At 36.3% G+C, this 24573-nt stretch overlaps 1 protein-coding gene across 1 annotated transcript; it reads right to left on the bottom strand.

Moving 5' to 3' along the window:
* Positions 1-22511: 22511 nt before the first annotated feature.
* Positions 22512-22979, bottom strand: LOC138868479 (zinc finger BED domain-containing protein RICESLEEPER 4-like). Its single transcript, XM_070146034.1, has one exon. The coding sequence runs from the start codon at positions 22977-22979 to the stop codon at positions 22512-22514; it is 468 nt and encodes a 155-aa protein (XP_070002135.1).
* Positions 22980-24573: the final 1594 nt, after the last annotated feature.

Genomic DNA, 24573 nt, shown 5'->3' with positions numbered 1-24573 from the left:
CTTCATTTTTTGGATTTTCTGTCAATGTAGAAAGTAAATTCCCCCCAGCTGACTTTTGTAATTGATATTTCTCGTCTTCGTTTTTGGGTGCTCCACTTGCTATTGCAATTGTATTGCTTTCTCATATCGCTTCTTGACCTATTCTGATTTGATGTATTTTTCATTGCAATGGAAATTAGATTACCACATGCAATATTCACAGTACTGTATCCATGTCATGAATCCATAGCCTTCCTAAAATTATATTATAGACCACGTCTGTTAATTTTGTATCTTTGATGACACCCTCTACGAACGTTGCCAATATGATTTCTCTTTTTGTTACGACACTTGAATTATAGAACTTAGACAATGATCGAGCCTTGGGTTTTATATGGTCAGTTGTTTTCATCTCATTCACCACTCTTAGTAGTACGATATTAACATAGCTATATGGGTCAATCAAAACTCGCTTGACATTCGTATCATGAATAAGTAGGGTTGCTTATCGGGCGGATTGGGTGGTTATTTACTCTTAACGGTTTGGCTTATCGGTCATCGATTTTTAAATGTATTAATCCGCTAGCCACCCAATAAGATATCGGGCAGATTGGTATCGGTTTAGCTATTATCGGGAAGTTATCGGGCGGTTATCAGTTTAGTTCAGTTGATTGAAACTTAACGTGCTTTAACACAATGTTGAGGAATACACCCCCAAGACAATAATATAGTCAGCATTTCTCATACATATATATCAACTAAATTACACCATTAGGCCATATTACTAGAATCAAATACTGAATATCAAATACTTCTTTTATCTTCTCATACTACATTCAAGTGGACGGTAAGGGATTGAGAAGTGCACAACAGAATACATCAACAGTATCATTTGAACATATTTCTTACTATTTAAGAAGATGACAAACTATTAAAAAACAAAAAAAAAACAACTTGGTTAAGATTGAATCCAATGTATAAAGTGTAAATGTTAATAGTTTAATACTGATTATTAATCTCCAGTGGGGAAGGGATTAGGATTTAGGAGAATACACGCGTCAAAGAGACTCAATGGCCAATCAGATACTTCCAAGCAATCAGTACAATTCACTTTGCACTTCGTACAATTGTCCAGAGCAGTAATATGAATACAATTATATATATATATATATATATATATATATATATACACTCTTAACGGGTTAACGAATTATCCATTATAAAAATTGAATAATCCACCTCTAAACTGATAAGTCGTTAATAAAAAATATTCAATCTGTTCCTCGTCCATTAAACCATTAACCCGATACCAATAAGCCATTAAGCTTCGATTTCGGTTCGGTTTTTGGTTTCAGTTTAGTTTTGAACAACCCTATGAACAACTAAATATATTATCGATGCATCATTATGAGGGATGATTAAGCCATCCGCATCTTCATCGTCAAATGTTATGTTGTCTCCTTCCAGAACTTGACGAACCCGCTTCATGTGGGTAACTAAAATCTTGGCTATCTTTTTTGCTGCCTTGCACATTACTCTGCTGACATCATCACCCCCAGTTATAACATTTACCATCCTCTTTAGCGATGGGGGTATTGGTGGTTCTTGCCTATTTTTTATATAAAATTGTTCTCCTTCTCCCTAAATAGATCAGTGAGGTCTTTTTTAGTAAATATTCAACCTCCTTTTATAAGTGCCTGCTGTCGCACCTCCTTTTTCCGCCCCCGCGAGGGTGCGTGGGGAGTTTTCTCCAATTGAAGGACAGTCGAAACGGGATTTGTTTGTTTGTTTCAGAGTCGCCACTTGGGAATTTTAAGGCGTCCCAAGACACCAATTTTAATCCCTAAATCGAGGAGAATATGACTCTGTTTATTATTCTGCGAACCAGAAATCCTGAGTAAGGAATTCTGTTAATCCGGAAGAAGGTGTTAGGCATTTCCGAATTCCGTGGTTCTAGCACGGTCGCTTAACTGTTTTTATTCTTGGCTTAATTATCTCGATTTTACATTTTTATTGCATGATTTTGTTACCGCTTCTGTTTAGATTGTTTATAATTAAAGACCCTTCTTCGAATCGAATCACGCGTACGTGTATTCGTTTTATATATTATATATTTTTTAACGTGAAAAATCGTGTCACGCGTACGTGTACACAATGATATTGATAATATAATAATTATTTTTTTTCGAATTTTTTTTTATTATAAAAATAGACTTAAGTTCGAAATTGTGCTTTAAATAAAATCAAGAACATTCGCACTTTTTGTATGATTAAGTAGTGAACCGCACATCTCTTTTTAATAAAAATTTGCTCGAAGTTGCGCGAACGCATAATCCGAATCGCCTTTAGAAGTATAATCAAGTCACGCGAACGCATCCTTAATTATGCAAATATTCTTGACAGTAATATAAATTCTCTACAAATGTTTATTGCATCCATCTATTTTTAAATGTAAGAGTCATGGAGAATCACCGATTGGGATGCCACCAAATTTCTTGACAAAGAATTCAAAATTTATTAGGCGTTGCTACAAGTCTTATTTTACGCGTATGAATTATATACCTCAAAACTATTCAAATTTTAAAGAATTAATGATATGAAAAAGAAACAAACAACATGTAACTAAAAATACTACCATTTTTATCGTGGATACAACATTAATATATCCAAAAATTGAATCGCATATAAAACTGGAAAAAGAATTAATTTGATAAACGAATTAATAGTTTCTGAAGAATTTTTATTGTTATATTTAATGCGAACTCTATTTCTACATATCCTTGACATAAAATGTTGCAATTCGTGCTTATAAATCTCATATCCTTCTCATATACTTGTTTTTAGTCCAAAGTTATAATTGTTTGGTTAATTTGTTTACAATGGTAGATAAGAATCAAATTGATAAGAAAGAGAACTATTATACAAATTGATTCAATAAAATTGCATCACACGCAATATAGTTGTACGTTTGAACCATTCCTAATATTCTAAACTCGTAACGAATTATATCAACTCACCTTTCACTTATGGTTATACATGTAACTGTTATCACACCATGTACGAACAACATACAAATTTCATCAATCTAGCTTTAAATAAAATCGGACTTTTGTGACAAAATATGCTAGTAATGTAGTTTCTTGATATTTCCATACTATTCCATATTTAGCCGACAATATCATAAGATTTAATTAATGGCTAGCTTTCTGCCATGTTCCCTATCTTATAATTTGAATATAGCTATACTTAATGAAATTCTGAAATAAATAACATTATTACAAAGCTTATGCGAATTTCAAAGGATGATTAACTAACAGTTCTCACATCAAATGTAAGCTACTATATTAACCAGCTGAAACAAAACTGAAATTTAAACTAATAGATTTAAACGAGTAAAAGACATAATTATAATTCCGAACTTCATTTATTTGGCAATGTTGAAGCTTTCCACAACATGAGTCTAAAAATATGTACCTAATATTGGAAGCAAAAGAAAATGATGATGAGAATCAGCGACAGTAATAACAATACAGCAACAACAATCCAGCAGCAGTAACAACCCAGGAACAGAGTTTGCAAACCAGTAGAACAGTAATCCCAAAAACAAAAGCTTCAAGCTTTGAATGAAACAACAACCAGTAATACTAATTTCAAACAAAGAAAGAAAGCAGAAGATTTTTTAGTTTTTATTTTTATTTTGAAAGCTTAAATATTTTTCGCAATTTTTCTTTCTCTTAAATGTTCAGCCCTTTTTCTCTCTTCTATTTTTCTTCTCAGATTCGTTTCTCTTATCTGTGTTTGTTCTCTCGTATCTGTGTGTGTATATCTCTTGTCTCGTATATATTGTCTTTCTGATTTCAAGACTTCTCTTTTATAACCCATCCCATAAATCTTTCAATTAATTAAAATCCATACTTTTTCTCTACCCAACCCATTATCTTCTCACTCATCCCCATTACATTAAATAAACATATCACACTACCCCATTATATTTTGTCCCCCATGCCTAACATAAAATAATACAAGATTCTCCCACTAAATTTTGTCTTGTCCCCCTTTTATATTAAATAACCATATCACAACCCACCCCATTTCATTTTGTCTCCCATGTTTCAAATAAAAAATTACAAAATGTACAATTCCTAAACTACCCCTCCGACCTTATTACAATTACTATTTTACCCCTGAACGTACTACAAATTACCAAAATACCCCATCAGCTATAACAAACAATTAATCAAACTTAACCAAAATATAGACAATATGATCAATTTCTAACAATGTTCAAACAACAATATGAACACGGATGAACATCATAACAACAATATCACATGAACACAAATTGAACAACAAAGAACAACTAAAATTTGATTGAACAATATTTTTAGCAACAACAAGCCTATTTTCGGATTCAATAACAACAACAATCAAACAAGTATATTTAGATTTCTAACTTCAATATTAACTCTAACAACATTACAACAAACAATTCATATATTAAACTTTAAACAAGATTATGAGACAAATTCAAGAAATAATCATAAATGGTAAACAAGAAATCAAGCTATACAAATTTCGGATTCAAGAATAATCAAACAAAGTATGAACATGAATTAAATCTATTTTAAACAATAAACATGACGGATTCAAACGATTAAACCAACATATTTCTCTAACACAACTAAATTTCTTTTAGACAAATAACAAGATCGACGAAGAAACAATTATGAATTTAAACTTGAACTTAACAATATTAATAATTTCTAAAAATACATAAAACACATGAAACAAATTGAAGAAACAATTAATTAAACTTCAATTTGTATCTCACCAACATTAAACTAACAACTTTTACCTAAACAATAAAACAAATACGAAATAAACATGAAAAACCACTAATTAACTTTCCATTTGAAATCTGAAAATTAATTCAATCAAAACACATGAACAAACTAAAAATTAATTCAACGATGAACAACGAACAAAACAAGAATCAAATATTTAACGATTTTAACTTTGAGAAATATAAAAACTAAATATGGACAAAAATAAAACTCCAAAACAACTAACCGAAGATGAATCAATGACGAACTCGATCGTAAATAAATCTGTCCAGGTTTCGACTCAAATAATAAAATAAACCTTCGAACTTTGACGAACCGAAGAAGATGAAGCAACGTGAAGCAGAAACACGAAGCAACTGCTGCGACGAGCAGCAGCAACAGTCCATCGAGTGAGGAAGAAGAAGCAGCATGAAGCAGTAGGGGAGGTCGACGGACAACGAACCAAAATCAGCAGCTGGACGCAGCTGAAACAACCTGCGAATGGAGATGCATCAACGTTTTTTTGGAGCAGCCATGGCTGATCGTAGCAGCTGGACGCGGCAAAGAAAATTGAAGCAATAGCAGCTGCTTAGCAGCAGTAGCAGCTACGTGAGCGGACAGCAACCATGGTGGAAACAGTGAAGGCGATGAGCATCATGACGAGGAAGATGAAGCGGAATGAAGCAGTGGCGACCATGGATGTCAAGCTCGAGCTTGAGCTCGACGAAGAGGACAAAGGCAGACACGGCGACAAGCAGCTGAAGCAGAAACGTGACCAGCTGCAGCAATGGTGAAGCTAAAGACGCAGTGACGCAGCAGCACGACGGAGCTGAAGCGAGCTTCGCGTTGGGTTGTTCATAGTTTTTGAGGTCGTTCATGGGAGGTCAGCTTGGAGGTGTTTGGTGAGTGTGTGTGTGAGTGTGATGTGGGGATGAAGGGAATGGGAGAGGGGCAGCCATGGTTGGAAGGGATGTGAGCTTGAGGAAGAAGAATAAGATAGGAGAGGGGGGGGGGCGGATGGTTTAGATTTTTAGGGTTTTCTTCTCTTATTTTTGTTTTGTTTTGTTTTTGTTTTGTAAAAAATGAAAGACAAAGGGGGTTTGGGTCTTTTGGGTTATGGACTGGGTCGACCCAGTTCGAAATGGACTGGGTCGTAGGGAAGATTGGGCCATTTTTGGGCCTGTGGCTTGAAATTGAAGAAGAGGCCCAATTCCGACTTTCTTTATATTTTCGCTCTCTTTTCTTCTTTTATTTCTCTAAAACTAAATTATAAAAATACTTAAATTATTATTAAGAACTAAATTAAGTTATAAAAGTGCAAATTAACTCCCAATAACAATTAACGCACAATTAAGTAATAATTAAGCATAAAATTGTATATTTGGATATTAAATGCTAAAAATGCAAAAGATGTCTATTTTTGTAATTTTTAATTTTTGTAAACAAATTTAATTACTAACAATTGTAGAATTAAATCCTACATGCAAAATGCGACATATCTTTTGTATTGTTTATTAATTTAGCAAATAAACATGCACAGACAAATACAAATAATTATTCAAAATATCACAAAATATCACAAAATTGCACACCAAAGAAAAATCATTTTATTTTTGAATTTTTTGGGAGTAATTCTCATATAGGGCAAAAATCACGTGCTTACAGCTGCCCCTCTTTGCCCGGAGACACGAAGGGTTTTCGTGCAAAGATAAAGCGAGCGATTTTTGCCCATCCGAGTACTCCGTGGAAGCATTTTTTTTGAAAAAGATTTGACCGAACCTTTGCTTCAAAGGTTTCCTACATATCCTGGGCTAAACAGGAATCAGGTCAATGTAGTTCGGGAAATTTTGGTAGCTGGGACTACCGTTGGACTGCAATGTTACTGTTGTTGCATGCTATTACTACTGCTTACCGATCTCCTTGTTACACCGTGCTTAAAAGAAAACAAGAAGCTAGGCTAGACTGCAATTTTTCTTGTTGCCTTGCTTTCTTGTCTGCTTGCATTTTTTCTGGTGCTTTTCTTCTTTTTGACACATGCACTTGAGTTTGTGCTGTGACCTCTTGTTGCAACCTTCTGCTTCCCAGTGTCGGGGAATTTTATTGTCTCCTGCTGGGGATTCCTATTGTAACCCTCTGTTTTATTGTCCTCTGACTTGATCTTGAAATGTATGCCTCTGTTCTATGGGCAGGCTCCCAACTTCAATACTTGAAATTAAAGACTAAAATGTATGCCTCTGTTATCTGGGCGGGCTCCCAACTTCAATGCTTGAAATGTAAAGACTGAAATGTATGCCTCTGTTATCTGGGCGGGCTCCCAATTTCAACGCTTGAAAATTAAAGACTGAAATGTATTCCTTTCTTTAGGTTGGCAAGATTTCAACAACTTTTAAAAACGCCTTTCCTCTCTTCAGGCGGGCTCCTGACTTCAACAACAACTTTGAAAATAATCGTCATTCCTCTCTTCAGGCGGGCTCCTGACTTCAACCAATACATCGCCATTCCTTTCTTTAGGTTGGCAAGATTTCAACAACTTTTAAAAACGCCTTTCCTCTCTTCAGGCGGGCTCCTGACTTCAACAACAACTTTGAAAATAATCGTCATTCCTCTCTTCAGGCGGGCTCCTGACTTCAACCAATACATCGCCATTCCTTTCTTTAGGTTGGCAAGATTTCAACAACTTTTAAAAACGCCTTTCCTCTCTTCAGGCGGGCTCCTGACTTCAACAACAACTTTGAAAATAATCGCCATTCCTCTCTTCAGGCGGGCTCCTGACTTCAACCAATACATCGCCATTCCTTTCTTTAGATTGGCAAGATTTCAACAACTTTTAAAAACGCCTTTCCTCTCTTCAGGCGGGCTCCTGACTTCAACAACAACTTTGAAAATAATCGCCATTCCTCTCTTCAGGCGGGCTCTTGACTTCAACCAATACATCGCCATTCCTTTCTTTAGGTTGGCAAGATTTCAACAACTTTTAAAAATGCCTTTCCTCTCTTCAGGCGGGCTCCTGACTTCAACAACAACTTTGAAAATAAATCGCCATTCCTCTCTTCAGGCGGGCTCCTGACTTCAACCAATACATCGCCATTCCTTTATTTAGGTTGGCAAGATTTCAACAACTTTTAAAAATGCCTTTCCTCTCTTCAGGCGGGCTCCTGACATCAACAACAACTTTGAAAATAATCGCCATTCCTCTCTTCAGGCGGGCTCCTGACTTTAACCAATACATCGCTATTCCTTTCTTTAGGTTGGCAAGATTTCAACAACTTTTAAAAACACCTTTCCTCTCTTCAGGCGGGCTCCTGACTTCAACAACAACTTTGAAAATAATCGTCATTCCTCTCTTCAGGCGGGCTCCTGACTTCAACCAATACATCGCCATTCCTTTCTTTAGGTTGGCAAGATTTCAACAACTTTTAAAAACGCCTTTCCTCTCTTCAGGCGGGCTCCTGACTTCAACAACAACTTTGAAAATAATCGCCATTCCTCTCTTCAGGCGGGCTCCTGACTTCAACCCATACATCGCCATTCCTTTCTTTAGGTTGGCAAGATTTCAACAACTTTTAAAAACGCCTTTCCTCTCTTCAGGCGGGCTCCTGACTTCAACAACAACTTTGAAAATAATCGCCATTCCTCTCTTCAGGCGGGCTCCTGACTTCAACCAATACATCGCCATTCCTTTCTTTAGGTTGGCAAGATTTCAACAACTTTTAAAAACGCCTTTCCTCTCTTCAGGCGGGCTCCTGACTTCAACAACAACTTTGAAAATAATCGTCATTCCTCTCTTCAGGCGGGCTCCTGACTTCAACCAATACATTGCCATTCCTTTCTTTAGGTTGGAAAGATTTTAACAACTTTTAAAAACGCCTTTCCTCTCTTCAGGCGGGCTCCTGACTTCAACAACAACTTTGAAAATAATCGTCATTCCTCTCTTCAGGGGGGCTCCTGACTTCAACCAATATATCGTCATTCCTTTCTTTAGGTTGGCAAGATTTTAACAACTTTTAAAAACGCCTTTCCTCTCTTCAGGTGGGCTCCTGACTTCAACCACAACTTTGAAAATAAATCGTCATTCCTCTCTTCAGGCGGGCTCCTGACTTCAACCCATACATCGCCATTCCTTTCTTTAGGTTGGCATGATTTCAACAACTTTTAAAAACGCCTTTCCTCTCTTCAGGCGGGCTCCTGACTTCAACAACAACTTTGAAAATAATCGCCATTCCATTCTTCAGGGGGCTCCTGACTTCAACCAATACATCGCCATTCTATTCTTCAGGGGGCTCCTGACTTCAACCAATACATCGCCATTCTATTCTTCAGGGGGGCTCCTGACTTCAACCATTTTTTCAAAAGTGCCATTCCTTTCTTTGGCTGGCACGATTTTAACAACCTTTTTTTTTAAAAAAAAATGCCTTCTTCTTTAATTCTTCATCCTCATTCTCCAGGTGGACGTCTAACTTCTTCTTAAATTCTTCATCCTCATTCTCCAGGTGGACGCCTGGCTTCTTCTTAAATTCTTCATCCTCATTCTCCAGTTGGACGCCTGACTTCTTCTTAAATTCTTTTCTTTTTCCTTCGCTCTGCTTTGTTCTTGCTTGCTGGGGATAATACCACTGTGGGAGTCTCCTTTCTTCCCCTCCTTCAAATTCAATTTTTTTTTTGGTTTTTTTTTCAGAATTTATTTTCTCTCAACACTGCTGGGGATAAAAGTGTTATCTTCTTGGGATAACGTTGTTGAGGATAATGCTGCTGGGGAATTTTATCCCTTCCAATCGATGCTTCATTCTTCTGGAAGTTGCTGGGGATGATAATGGCTTTTGTTTTTTTGAGCACAAATGTCATCCCTTTGTTCTGTCTGCCGGGGAACAACTTCTTTTATTAAAACTTGTTATGCTGGGGGTAAAACTGGTTCAAAGACCACTTCCCTTAAGACTGGTGCTATATTCATTCTACCCCGAATGGGTATCTGACTTCCAGAAAATTTTCCAAATGAAAGGAAAATTTCCTGCCCTAGTTTGACAGTCTCCTTTATGGCATGCATTTCTGTCATCAATGCCATTTCCTTTACCTGTTTCAAATTAAACAAAATTTGTTAGTTTAAAACGCGGTGGTTGGTTGTGATACTCCTACTGGGATGGCTTTTCCCTTTCTCCTTCCCTGCTCTGCGTTCCAAAACTTGTTGGGGATGATATTATTTGCTGGGGATAATCCTTTTCTGCTGGGGATATCCCTCTTCTTTCATGGCATGGCTCGGAAACTTGCATTTTCCCGACCTTTTAGTCTCGCATGAATTTCCCAAATCATGCTTATTGCTCTCCTTGTTTGTCCACGGGCTCTGGTCTTGAGGTTTAATAACCTTTGATTTCGGCAAGGATATCCCTCTTGACACTCGTCGATCCTTTTGTCAATTCCCTTTTGCTGGGGATATCTTTCTTGACATTGGCCTCGCGCTTGTTCCTTCCTGACTATATCACTTGGATGTATTAGTCAGATCTTATCTTGGAAAGCTGATGGCCTATTTTGAAGTCATTTCCCACTGGTTCTGACCAAACAGACTCTACTGGGGAAATTTCTATGAAAGGAAAAGATAAAAGGGAACAGAATAAAAGACAACGGAAAAAGATGACTCTTTAACAAAAGAAACTATAAATAAAAACCTATCAAACGCAAATACCAACTCTAATGGTCATGACATGCACATGTGGCCCATCCTCTGCCGTCAATCGTCTTTCAAGACCTTCAATTGGCGATTCCCCATCTGATTCCCAATCTTATTCGACTTGTAGTGCCCGAAGGGTTTTCACTATCAAGCCTCTCTCATTTTGGTTTTTCTCTCAGCTTGCGTCGCCTTATGGTGTCCGTAAAGATTTTCACCGATAAGACTCTCTCATTTGTATCACTTTCCAGCTGGGGATTTGGAGTGTTGCCGGTATGACTCTCTCTGCTGGAGATTAGAGTCCTTTCTGCTGTGGAACAGAATGTTATGTTCACCGGTAAGACTCTCATTTGTCTGACTTGGCATCTTTTGCAGACTGATCAGAAGGTCTTTCTTTGGACCGTAATGTGGGTTTTTTGGATAGGCTTAGAAAGAAAGGGTATTAAAGGCTCAAAAACAAATCAATTTGGGGTTCAAAATTACAACCTTCGAAATCATATTTGTTTATAACAAGCGCAACTCTTGCCCCAGTTTCTTGCTTGGGGATTATTTATTTATTATGTATATTTTTTAAATTTTTTTTTGTTACACTATGCATATTACGCACCTTATGCGCACTATGCACCCTATGACCGAGCCGTGAAGCGCCTACGTATCCTCTTTGAGGAATCAGGTCAAACGTAGTTCCCAATTCCTCTGTTTTCTTCTAACTTTCTTTTGTTTTTTTTTTGTTATCATTTTTCTCTTCTTTTCCTTTTTCCGTTTTTTTTTTATTTTTTTTTCTTTACCTTCCAGGCTCGTATTTCCTAGTCGTTGCTATTGATTCCGAACGAGGGGTATGAAAGAAAATAAATAAGGCTCAAAAGGGGTAACGAAGGATAAAGTGTTTAGGTAGCAGAACAAAATGCCTTCGTCATTCCAGTCTTTAAAACATGCCAAGTGCAAACAACACAATTGAACATAGATTTATAGTCTCTTCCGATGGTGCTGGACTTGACAATTATGTTAAACACTTGCTTTTTCATTTGTCATTTCTACAGCACTGTTGGGCGACACTCTCACTCTCATTCTCATGAACGACCCTCATGTCAATTTGGCGAACCCTGCATTTAACGGTTTTCTTTATGTTTAACTTGCCCCAGTTCCACATGACTCGGGCTTCAAATAATCTTAAACCGTTCTTATTTCCTTTAAATGCTTTAATCACCTTCCGAGGGTTTTATGATTAACTTTTAAGATTAGGCCCAATATGTACGCATGTCATGTCACGAGGATCGACGTTGAACAAAAAAATGATAAAAGGACTAAACAAAAGATGACTGGAAACAACAAAAGACCGACTTTTGTATTAGACTACCGGCGAAATGGTTTGAATAATAAAACAAACAAAACAACCAGAATAAAATCCTAACACAGCCTTGACAAAACTTAAACAAATTGATATGACAAACTGGAAAGATAAGAAGGTTTGACACAAGACAATATTCGGATTACAACCCTAAGAATAATCCGGACAACAGAAATGACAACAAAATAAGACACCACCAGCTTCTCTTTTGCTAACCAAGGAACGGAGCGTCCTCCCACTTTATCAAAATTGGCATCTTTAGCCACTGAGCTTTGCATCAGTATTGCCAAGAGCATTATCAGCTTTCACGTCATCAACCTCCGTCAACAAGTTCTCGATAGGGTTCGAGTGCTCCATGTCACTGTTATTGATCACAATCCGCCCTTCTTGGATCATTTTCTCTACTTCCTTTTTCAAATTACGACAACTCTCAATGTTGTGCCCTATGACATTGGAGTGGTACGCGCATCGCGCTGCCGGATCAAAGTTTCTTGCATGTGGATCTGGAGTATATGCGGGGAGCGGCTCAATCAAGCCAGCATGCTTTAGCCTTTCAAACAGACTTGCATAAGATACTCCGATAGGGGTGAGAGCCTTTCCTCGTTTCAGCAACCTTTCGTTCCTAAATGCTTGATTGGGCCGGAAACCTGATCCAGGGGGCTTCCGGTAGGCTTGTGAGGGTGGATAGGCCTTCTGTGGAGCTGGGTATTTGGAAAGTGAAGCCCGTCTTTGGGAATCTCGTGGAGAGAAGTAGCATTGGGGAGGGGAGTAGCGTGGACGAGTGATGGAGCTACTCGGGTAGCTAGGAAAGCTGTCATAAGTGGGTTGGGATGGAGAGTATGGGGGATGGGTAATGCCAGAGTTTGAAAAGCTTGGCGGTGGTGGGGGTGGTGCTTTCCCAGTTATCCATGCCTGATACATGTCTGCCACATGTTGTCTCAGCATTTTCACTTCTTCTACCAACCCGTTGTTCTGTTCGACCAATTGTTGTCGGTCATCAGTACCGACCCACCCTGTTCTGAGGTTCTGTGTCATTTGCTTTGCAGGGAGGAGTTACCACAACCAACCACTTTTCTATATATGAACACAGCAAAGGGAAGCCATCACGTTAGTGTCAGGGCATTTGACAGATAATCATATATTAGAGATGCAATGCACCTAAGCAGTTAAACCGTTCTATCAGAGATGCGATGCACTTGCGCTTCCCTTTTTTTTCTTTTTCAGTGGTGGTCGAATCTTATGGAGATTGCCTACGTATCACGACCCCGCATGAATCAGACCTTGCATAGTTCAGACCAATAAAATATAAACAATACTAATAATTTTTTTTCAATTTTCATATTGGGTTTCAAAGGTTTAAAAAATGACCTACAAACTTGAAAATCAAACGACCCACATATTATAATCAAAAGTTTTACAAACTCCAAAACAAACGGCCAGCTTCCTTTCTCCGTTTGACAAATGCAACCAAACGGTTATTTTTGCAAATGTGGCCCCGTCCAAATTTTGAGGCCGGAGAGGATTATTTTATGACACTTTACACACTTGTCCGTTCTTTTACGAAAATAGCCTTTCGACAACTGAAAGATACTCTGAGGCTATTTCGGCAAGAACGGTTTAAGACGCGGCCGAAGCTGGCTCGACTTATTTTGACCAAAAATCTAAACGGTATTCACCTGACCGTTGACTCTTTGTTTTTTTTTCAAATTACAATAAAAACCTAGTGTTGCAAACACGGCCCTTCAGCGCCTCGGGGACGAAGATTTTTAAGGCTGTGTGGGTCAACTGGACCAAATTTAAAAAAATGACCCAAAGGTGGTGTTTATGCAAAGTCAGCCTTCCGGCGTCCCTTTCGGGAACATTCGGCTATGTCTTGATAAAACAGCGTCACCCGACTTCTTTATGACGAAATTAAAATTTGACATATTTTTTTGGCTATATATTTTTTAGCAAAAAGTGGAGGCTGGACACTGCCCGACTTATTTACGACAAAATTAAAATTTTGACACGTTTTTTTATTTATTTATTGGTTTTTGGCTTATTTTAGCAAAAAAGGGGGTATGGACCCGATGAGGGTTGCCTACGTATCTCACATCCGGTGAGAATCAAACTCGCGTAGTTCGGGCAGATCAAGAATAAGTAAATGAACTAACTTCTTCTTCTTCTTTTTTTTGAATTTGTGAAAGAACTACTTTAAAAGAAGAAAGGAAGTTTTTTTTTTGATTTTCTTTTTAAAAGAAAGACTTCTAAGATATTTTTTCTGAATTTTCATTTGTTTTTTTTTCTTATTCTAAAGAAAAAAAGAAAATATTTTTTCGGAATTTTACCTTTAATCAAAGAAAGAATCATATCCTGAGGACTAAAGAAAAGCTGCCTTGGAATCGAATCTGAAACTTTGAAATACTTCTAAAAATATTTTATTTTGAATTTTGAATTTTCTTTTCAATTTTGAAAGAAGAATCAAAATATTTTCGGATTTTTTATTTTATTATTTTTTTTAAAATAATTAAAAAAAACTCTCTAAAGAAATCAATAATGGAAAATATATTTGGATTTTTTGTTTTGAAAATTGGGGGTCTAAAAAAAAAACTTTTCTAGACTTTTGGCAAGACAAATATTTTTTGCAACTAATAAAGATATACATATATATTTTGGAAATAAAGAAAAACTTTTTGGACGTATATATATATATATATTTTTTTTTTGTGACAAATAATGAAAGACTCGTTTTATTTTTTTATGTTTTTACATTTTCATAAACAAATAAATAACAAAAAAAAATATTTTTAAAAAATAAGACTCTTTTTTATTTTCATTTTCATGGCAAGAAAAACTATATATTTTTTCTATTTTTTTTTTTGAAAAAAAAACAAGACAGAACAACGACATTTTTATTTTCCTTCTATTTTTCCTTTGATTTTTAGTAAAACAAACTAATAAAACATTTTTTTTTCATTTTTTCGAAATTTCGGCAGAGTTTTGACAATATTTAGGCATTGGGTTTTTTTTCAAAAATAAACAATCAATTCCCTAACCGCTATTTTTTTTTTTCAATTTCAAAATATTATTCCTGATATTCAAAAGTTAGTCAACACACATGTCCGAATCAAATAAATGCGCAAATAGTAGCAAGTAAGATGCATCAGGATGGTCATTTTCATTTTTGGTACACTTGTCCTAGACAGACCCAACCCCTGTGTTGAGCCTCCAAAGTCAAATGCACGTGATGCAAACAAACGTTCCTACTAGGGATCCGACATGTAGCTGAGTTATTCTAAGTGAAAAACCTGAGGCATATTGTTCAAGCCCTGGCTTACCCAAGTGGACAGCTTGAGCCGAAATGGGGGCAACGTACCGGGAGCACGAAAGTCTGCCCGGCCTAGTTACTTGTCCCAACTTCGTCTTATTTGGTATGACTTCTAACAGAAAGGTGGGCCACGCGCACGTGTACACCATAAATTTAGAAGACTCAGAAAGAAGAAGGGTTTCGTAGCAGTTTTATATACACAATTCAGATAATATTAAAGCGGTAAAAGCATCATTTAGCACATTAAGCATATATCATGTAAAAATCAGATAATAAATAAAGCCAACTATAACAGTTATTTTAAGCTCGAATTCTTGAACCCTAAACCAGTGGTTCTGGGTCTTTATCCCCAGCAGAGTCGCCAGAGCTGTCGCACCTCCTTTTTCCGCCCCCGCGAGGGTGCGTGGGGAGTTTTCTCCAATTGAAGGACAGTCGAAACGAGATTTGTTTGTTTGTTTCAGAGTCGCCACTTGGGAATTTTAAGGCGTCCCAAGTCACCAATTTTAATCCCTGAATCGAGGAGAATATGACTCTGTTTATTATTCTGCGAACCAGAAATCCTGAGTAAGGAATTCTGTTAATCCGGAAGAAGGTGTTAGGCATTTCCGAATTCCGTGGTTCTAGCACGGTCGCTTAACTATTTTTATTCTTGGCTTAATTATCTCGATTTTACATTTTTATTGCATGATTTTGTTACCGCTTCTGTTTAGAATATTTATAATTAAACAGCCTTCTTCGAATCGAATCACGCGTACGTGTATTCGTTTTATATATTATATATTTTTTAACGTGAAAAATCGTGTCGCGCGTACGTGTACACAATGATATTGATAATATAATAATTATAATCATTTTCGAAATTATGCTTTAAATAAAATCAAGAACATTCGCCCTTTGGTATAATTAAGTAGTGAACATCACATCTCGGGTTTTTATGAAATTAATAATGATATTCTCCGAGAAATCTCTTTTTAGTAAAAATTTGCTCGAAGTTGCGCGAACGCATAATCCGAATCGCCTTTAGAAGTATAATCAAGTCACGCGAACGCATCCTTAATTATGCAAATATTCTTGACAGTAATATAAATTCTCTACAAATGTTTATTGCATCCATCTATTTTTAAATGTAAGAGTCATGGAGAATCACCGATTGGGATGCCACCAAATTTCTTGACAAAGAATTCAAAATTTATTAGGCGTTGCTACAAGTCTTATTTTACGCGTATGAATTATATACCTCAAAACTATTCAAATTTTAAAGAATTAATGATATGAAAAAGAAACAAACAACATGTAACTAAAAATACTACCATTTTTATCGTGGATACAACATTAATATATCCAAAAATTGAATCGCATATAAAACTGGGAAAAGAATTAATTTGATAAACAAATTAATAGTTTCTGAAGAATTTTCATTGTTATATTTAATGCGAACTCTATTTCTACATATCCTTGACATAAAATGTTGCAATTCGTGCTTATAAATCCCATATCCTTCTCATATACTTGTTTTTAGTCCAAAGTTATAATTGTTTGGTTAATTTGTTTACAATGGTAGATAAGAATCAAGTTGATAAGAAAGAGAACTATTATACAAATTGATTCAATAAAATTGCATCACATGCAATATAGTTGTACGTTTGAACCATTCCTAATATTCTAAACTCGTAACGAATTATATCAACTCACCTTTCACTTATGGTTATACATGTAACTGTTATCACACCATGTATGAACAACATACAAATTTCATCAATCTAGCTTTAAATAAAATCGGACTTTTGTGACAAAATATGCTAGTAATGTAGTTTCTTGATACTTCCATACTATTCCATATTTAGCCGACAATATCATAAGATTTAATTAATGGCTAGCTTTCTGCCATGTTCCCTATCTTATAATTTGAATATAGTTATACTTAATGAAATTCTGAAATAAATAACATTATTACAAAGCTTATGCGAATTTCAAAGGATGATTAACTAACAGTTCTCACATTAAATGTAAACTACTATATTAACCAGCTGAAACAAAACTGAAATTTAAACTAATAGATTTAAACGAGTAAAAAACATAATTATAATTCCAAACTTCATTTACTTGCCATGTTGAAGCTTTTGATGACATGAATTTACAGATATGTACCTGATATTGGAAGCAAAAGAAAATGATGATGAGAATCAGCGACAGTAATAACAATACAGCAACAACAATCCAGCAGCAGTAACAACCCAGGAATAGAGTTTGCAAACCAGTAGAACAGTAATCCCAAAAACAAAAGCTTCAAGCTTTGAATGAAACAACAACCAGTAATACTAATTTCAAACAAAGAAAGAAAGCAGAAGATTTTTTAGTTTTTATTTTTCTTTTGAAAGCTTAAATATTTTTCGGAATTTTTCTTTCTCTTAAATGTTCAACCCTTTTTCTCTCTTCTATTTTTCTTCTCAGATTCGTTTCTCTTATCTGTGTTTGTTCTCTCGTATCTGTGTGTGTATATCTCTTGTCTCGTATATATTGTCTTTCTGATTTCAAGACTTCTCTTTTATAACCCATCCCATAAATCTTTCAATTAATTAAAATCCATACTTTTTCTCTACCCAACCCATTATCTTCCCACTCATCCCCATTACATTAAATAAACATATCACACCACCCCATTATATTTTGTCCCCCATGCCTAACATAAAATAATACAAGATTCCCCCCACTAAATTTTGTCTTGTCCCCCCTTTATATTAAATAACCATATCACAACCCACCCCATTTCATTTTGTCCCCCATGCTTCAAATAAACAATTACAAAATGTACAATTCCTAAACTACCCCTCCGACCTTATTACAATTACTATTTTACCCCTGAACGTACTACAAATTACCAAACTACCCCATCAGCTATAACAATCAATTAATCAAACTTAACCAAAATATAGACAATATGATCAATTTCTAACAATGTTCAAACAACAATATGAACACGGATGAACATCATAACAACAATATCACATGAACACAAATTGAACAACAAAGAACAACTAAAATTTGATTGAACAATATTTTTAGCAACAACAAGCCTATTTTCGGATTCAACAACAACAACAATCAAACAAGTATATTTAGATTTCTAACTTCAATATTAACTCTAACAACATTACAACAAACAATTCCTATATTAAACTTTAAACAAGATTATGAGACAAATTCAAGAAATAATCATAAATGGTAAACAAGAAATCAAGCTATACAAATTTCGGATTCAAGAATAATCAAACAAAGTATGAACATGAATTAAATCTATTTTAAACAATAAACATGACGGATTCAAACGATTAAACCAACATATTTCTCTAACACAACTAAATTCTTTTAGACAAATAACAAGATCGACGAAGAAACAATTATGAATTTAAACTTGAACTTAACAATATTAATAATTTCTAAAAATACATAAAACACATGAAACAAATTGAAGAAACAATTAATTAAACTTCAATTTGTATCTCACCAACATTAAACTAACAACTTTTACCTAAACAATAAAACAAATACGAAATAAACATGAAAAACCACTAATTAACTTTCCATTTGAAATCTGAAAATTAATTCAATCAAAACACATGAACAAACTAAAAATTAATTCAACGATGAACAACGAACAAAACAAGAATCAAATATTTAACGATTTTAACTTTGAGAAATATAAAAACTAAATATGGACAAAAATAAAACTCCAAAACAACTAACCGGAGATGAATCAACGACGAACTCGATCGTAAACAAATCTGTCCGGGTTTCGACTCAAATAAAAAATAAACCTTCGAACTTTGACGAGCTGAAGAAGATGAAGCAACGTGAAGCAGAAACACGAAGCAACTGCTGCGACGAGCAGCAGCAACAGTCCATCGAGTGAGGAAGAAGAAGCAGCATGAAGCAGTAGGGGAGGTCGATGGACAACGAACCAAAATCAGCAGCTGGACGCAGCTGAAACAACCTGCGAATGGAGATGCATCAACGTTTTTTTGGAGCAGTCATGGCTGCTCGTAGAAGCTGGACGCGATAAAGAAAATTGAAGCAATAGCAGCTGCTTAGCAGCAGTAGTAGCTGCGTGAGCGGACAACAACCATGGTGGAAACAGTGAAGGCGATGAGCATTATGACGAGGAAGATGAAGCGGAATGAAGCAGTGGCGACCATGGATGTCGAGCTCGAGCTTGAGCTGGATGAAGAGGACGAAGGCAGACACGACGACAAGCAGCTGAAGCAGAAACGTGACCAGCAGCAGCAATGGTGAAGCTGAAGACGCAGCGACGCAGCAGCACGACGGAGCTGAAGCGAGCTTCGCGTTGGGTTGTTCATAGTTTTTGAGGTCGTTCATGGGAGGTCAGCTTGGAGGTGTTTGGTGAGTGTGTGTGTGAGTGTGATGTGGGGATGAAGGGAATGGGAGAGGGGCAGCTATGGTTGGAAGGGATGTGAGCTTGAGGAAGAAGAATAAGATAGGAGAGGGGGGGGGATGGTTTAGATTTTTAGGGTTTTCTTCTCTTATTTTTGTTTTGTTTTGTTTTTGTTTTGTAAAAAATGAAAGACAAAGGGGGTTTGGGTCTTTTGGGTTATGAACGGGGTCGACCCAGTTCGAAATGGACTGGGTCGTAGGGAAGATTGGGCCATTTTTGGGCCTGTGGCTTGAAATTGAAGAAGAGGCCCAATTCCGACTTTCTTTATATTTTCGCTCTCTTTTCTTCTTTTATTTCTCTAAAACTAAATTATAAAAATACTTAACTTATTATTAAGAACTAAATTAAGTTATAAAAGCGCAAATTAACTCCCAATAACAATTAACGCACAATTAAGTAATAATTAAGCATAAAATTGTATATTTGGATATTAAATGCTAAAAATGCAAAAGATGTCTATTTTTGTAATTTTTAATTTTTGTAAACAAATTTAATTACTAACAATTGTAGAATTAAATCCTACATGCAAAATGCGACATATTTTTGTAATTTTTTTTTAATTTAGCAAATAAACATGCACAGGCAAATACAAACAATTATTCAAAATATCACAAAATATCACAAAATGGCACACCAAAGAAAAATCATTTTATTTTTGAATTTTTTGGGAGTAATTCTCATATAGGGAAAAAATCACGTGCTTACACCTGCAATCTATTGTTCTATGACTATGATCATTATGGAATTCACACCAAAATTCCTAACTTCTTTTGTTGGGATCTATCCTCATCTCTTTAGGCCATCGTACTTTATCACCCACACCTCTCAGCACAGCTACCAACGCGGACGTACTGACGTTAAAATTGTAATTTCTTATTCTTGATCAAGAGTTTTGAGCATTGTTTCTTATTATATCCCATTCCTCACTAAATATGGAAGAAAAACTCGCCTCTTTCTACTTTGATCTTTGAATAAACTATGTCTATTCCTGTTTTGATCCAGAATCTCGTCTCGTGGGTCTCATGTAAGGTTCGTACCTATTTTTTCTAGACCTACTTTCTATTTCAGGACGTCTATATCCAAACCTTTCCTCCACCTTCGGTTGAGAGAGTATCTTCTTCTATCCACAACTTTATGATGTACCTATCAAAAATATGATTCCAAGTAGTTGCAGGAAACTCCGACAGTTTTTATTTTAATCTTCTCATGGCTTCTGAGCTTTTCTCATTCAAATTACTTGTGAATGCCATAGTCGCCCAATTATCAGGTACACACGGTAACACCATTCTTGTGACGTCCCGACTGGTCGTTTCATGAGTTACCGCTCTGTTTCTTTCATTTATGCTTCTTATTGTCTTGTTCAGCTGTATTATGTGTTATCGGGTTGGTTGGCTCGGATTCAGAGATATTTTGGTAAGGTTTGAGACACTCAGTCTCTTTTGAGTAAGCTTAAGTTGGAAAAGTCAACCGGATATTGACTTATGTGAAAAAGGGCTCAGATGTGAATTATGATGGTTCAGATAGTTTCGGAAGGTGATTTGGGACTTAAGAGCATGATCAGAATGTGTTTTGGAGGTTCAGAGTAGAGCTGTGCATGGATCAGATCGGATCGGATTTAGCACATTTCGGATTTCGGATTCCACAAAATGCAATCCGAATCCGATCCGAATTATATCAGATTGGATCGGATTGGATCGGATTGCATAATTTCGAATCGGTTTGGTGATTAGATTTTCGGATCGGATTCAACAGTTCATAACAGAACAAAATTAACATAAACAACAATTCAATTCAATATAGTTCTAATTCTTGTGAACATTAGTCCTAGTTCACATAGTTCTTGGTCATCTCTATAATTCTAATTCTTGTGAACAAAGTTCTCAAACATCTGTCCTAATTGACATACACATAGTTAATAATTATAATTCAACAAGAAAAGGAAAGCTGCAAATCCTAATTCTTGTGATAGAATCCATTACATAAACGAAACACAATCTTCATAACAAAACAAAATATACTGAAATCTCAAATATATGTCTAATGAACTGAAATCCTCAACCAGAATTCCTTAATGGACTACACAAAAGAGTTCCAAGTTCCAACTTCTATGGCCATCGCACTCAATCCTGATTCCTGGCATGCTTTCAAGTTTTGCAACACTGCACTTGTAAAAAATGAGAGGATCAGTAAATCACAACCCTAAGTAAATAAGAGAAACATTGGTACAAGCAATTTCCACGCATCAGTAATTCAGCCTAATACTGGGCAGAATATTTCTTAAACTTCAAACACACTACAATTGTACAATAGAACAAAGTATGCAAGCATGTTGCAATATCCATTTCAATAGAACAAAGTATCAATTTGGAAGAAATACCTTAGCAAATGACATATTAGCAAATGCCTCTTTTGGCTACTCTTGCTCTAGCATTTCAAATACTTGGATAAAAGCAGAATTACTGAAGTCTGGGAAATGAAATCATACCTTTTACATGTCGACGATGCAAGGCTCTCTTCCGGTATTAATAAAGTATGTAGAATAAGATAGTAATAGAATAAATTAGTTTAAAAATAATCTAAAGAAACATAACATAAGTATACATTAAACACGAGTAAAGTAATTGAAGAAATAAATAGTCTTACCCGCTTCAAGTTGTTCAAGATTATCTAAATCTTCTTCAATTTTAACCGGAGTTGTTGATTCGTTCCGTAGCCAATCTTGGACACACACAAGAGCTTGAACCAATCTAGGAGTCAATGAACTCCTAAATAGATCAAGTATGCATCCACAGGTACTAAAGGCTGATTCTGAGGCAACACTAGAAATAGGAATGGCTAGCACATCACGTGCCATCTCAGCAAGTGTGGAAAATCTGGGTGAATTCAACTTCCACAATCTCTAGTTATAGTAGTACGAGATGGAATATGAAATAAAAGTTGAAGAGCTCTCACGAAGTCTCTAAATCCATCCTTTTCAACAGAATGAAAGGTTGTTCATCTATAATTATCATACGAGCTAAAGCCCTCCTACATGCCTCTTGATCAAATTTCCAAGGGATAAGTGAGACATCACCTGTTTGACCTTTCGGTTGAAAAGCTAATTTTGTCTGGCTTGTCTCCGGCTTGTGGGGATTGTTCGGACACTTGAGAAGATGTGATAGCAAATTGCTTGTACCACTGTTTTTTGTGTGAGCTACATATTCTTCTGGACAGTACTTGCATTTCGCTTTTTTAACACCCTCGTCATCAGTGAACTTACTGAAGTGTCGCCAAGCCACTGATCTTTCTTTCATGATTTTTCTTTTCTTCGAACCAGATTCAGATTTGACGTTGCTTGTGGAATAATTTGAAGCACCACTTTCACCAAATTTTACAAGAGCTTGAACTTTATTCACCATCTCTACCTCATCTTCCATCTACGAAACAAAACAAAAAATTAAAAGTAAAATCGGATTCAAAATAGTAGTATAGTATGGTCTTTTTCTGTTTAAGAAAGTCAAGAGTGAAACCCCCAATTTATTTCATCAATTTTATCCAAGAAATAAAAGAGAACAAACACTTCCTTTAAGCTTTAAGAAAGGGGGAGAAAGAGAGAGAGAACGAGAGAGAAGGAGTGAGTCTTAGTGTCTTACCAGTGCGGTCGTCGGTCGCCGGAACATAGAGAAGAGAGAGAGGAAGCAACGAGCAGGAGCAGCTTGAGCCTTGAGGCATGAAGTGAGCAGCAGCCAGCAGTCTCTGGGTGTGAGGCGTGAAGTGAGGGAGCAGCAGAATGAAATAAGACCTAACCGGCTAACCCTAACAATAAAATTAGTATTTATACTTCCCTTAATAAATTCGGATTTCGGATCGGATTGGGTTCAAACTATACAAATCTGAATCCAATCCGAAAATCCGAAATTTTAATAAATCAAATCCGAATCCAATCCGAAAATCCAAAATTTTAATGAATCAAATCCGAATCTGATCCAAATAGCCGAAATCAGAAATCCGAAATTGAGCGGATCGGATCGGATTTCGGATATCCGATCCAAATGCACAACCCTAGTTCAGAGTAGATTTTGGCTTTAATTGGCAAAATTGGAATTTTGGCATTTTCCGGTTGATAGGTGAGATTTTGGTATAGGAGTCGGAATGGAATTTCAGAAGTTGGAGTAGGTCCGTTGTGTCATTTATGATGTGTTTGCAAAATTTCAGGTCATTCGGACGAGGTTTGATAGACCTTTTGATCAAAAGCAGAATTCCGAAGTTTTTGGAACCTTAGGCTTGAATCCGATGTTATTTGGTTGATTCGATGTTGTTTTAGGCGTTTGGAAGATTGGTATAAGTCTGATAGTGGAATATGACTTGTTCGTGCTTTTGGTTGAGGTCACGGGGGCCTCGGGGTGATTTCGGATGGTTGACAGGAGGTTTGGAGTTGGAATTTGGAGCTGGAGAGCTGAAACTCCTGTCATAACTACACCTGTGGTTGCGGGCTCGTAGAAATGACCAGAGGGTCAAAGATGCAGAAAGGGCCAAGGGAGCTGGAATAGCAGAAGCGGTTGTTCGAGTGCACCTGCAATAGCGCAGGTGCGATACTGTAATCCCAGGTGCGATTTTGAGCACTTAAATGATTTGTGCAGGTGCGCACCTAGGACCGCAGGTGCGAGATTGTGACCGCAGAAGCGGTTTAGCTAGGGCGGAACATATAAATTATGGACTTCACAATTTTTCAGCCTTTCTTCACCATTTTTAAGTCGATTTTGCAGCTTTTTGGGAGATTTTGAAGAGGGAATTCAAGAGAGCTTCGTTGAGGTAAGATTGTTGAACCTAAACTCATTTCTATGGTGTTATTTCACTGATTAGGCTTGAATTTATGGAAAATTGTGGTTAAAAATTGAAGAACTAGGGCTTGAAGTTAGAGACCTTCGATTAGGTATTTGAGAGGTCATTTGTGGTTGGATTTTGGTATATTCAATATGTATAAACTCAGGAGAGTGTAAGGATTCTAGTTTTGTGATTTTTGTCGAAATC

This window comes from Nicotiana sylvestris, chromosome 5 (assembly GCF_000393655.2).
Source record: "Nicotiana sylvestris chromosome 5, ASM39365v2, whole genome shotgun sequence".
NCBI lineage: Eukaryota > Viridiplantae > Streptophyta > Magnoliopsida > Solanales > Solanaceae > Nicotiana > Nicotiana sylvestris.
The sequence above is the reverse complement of the archived record's forward strand: the minus strand, read 5'-3'. Positions and strand labels throughout refer to the sequence as shown.

Excerpts from the sequence above, each read along its gene's own strand:
- LOC138868479 (XM_070146034.1), bottom strand. The coding sequence starts at position 22,979 with ATGGAAGATGAGGTAGAGATGGTGAATAAAGTTCAAGCTCTTGTAAAA.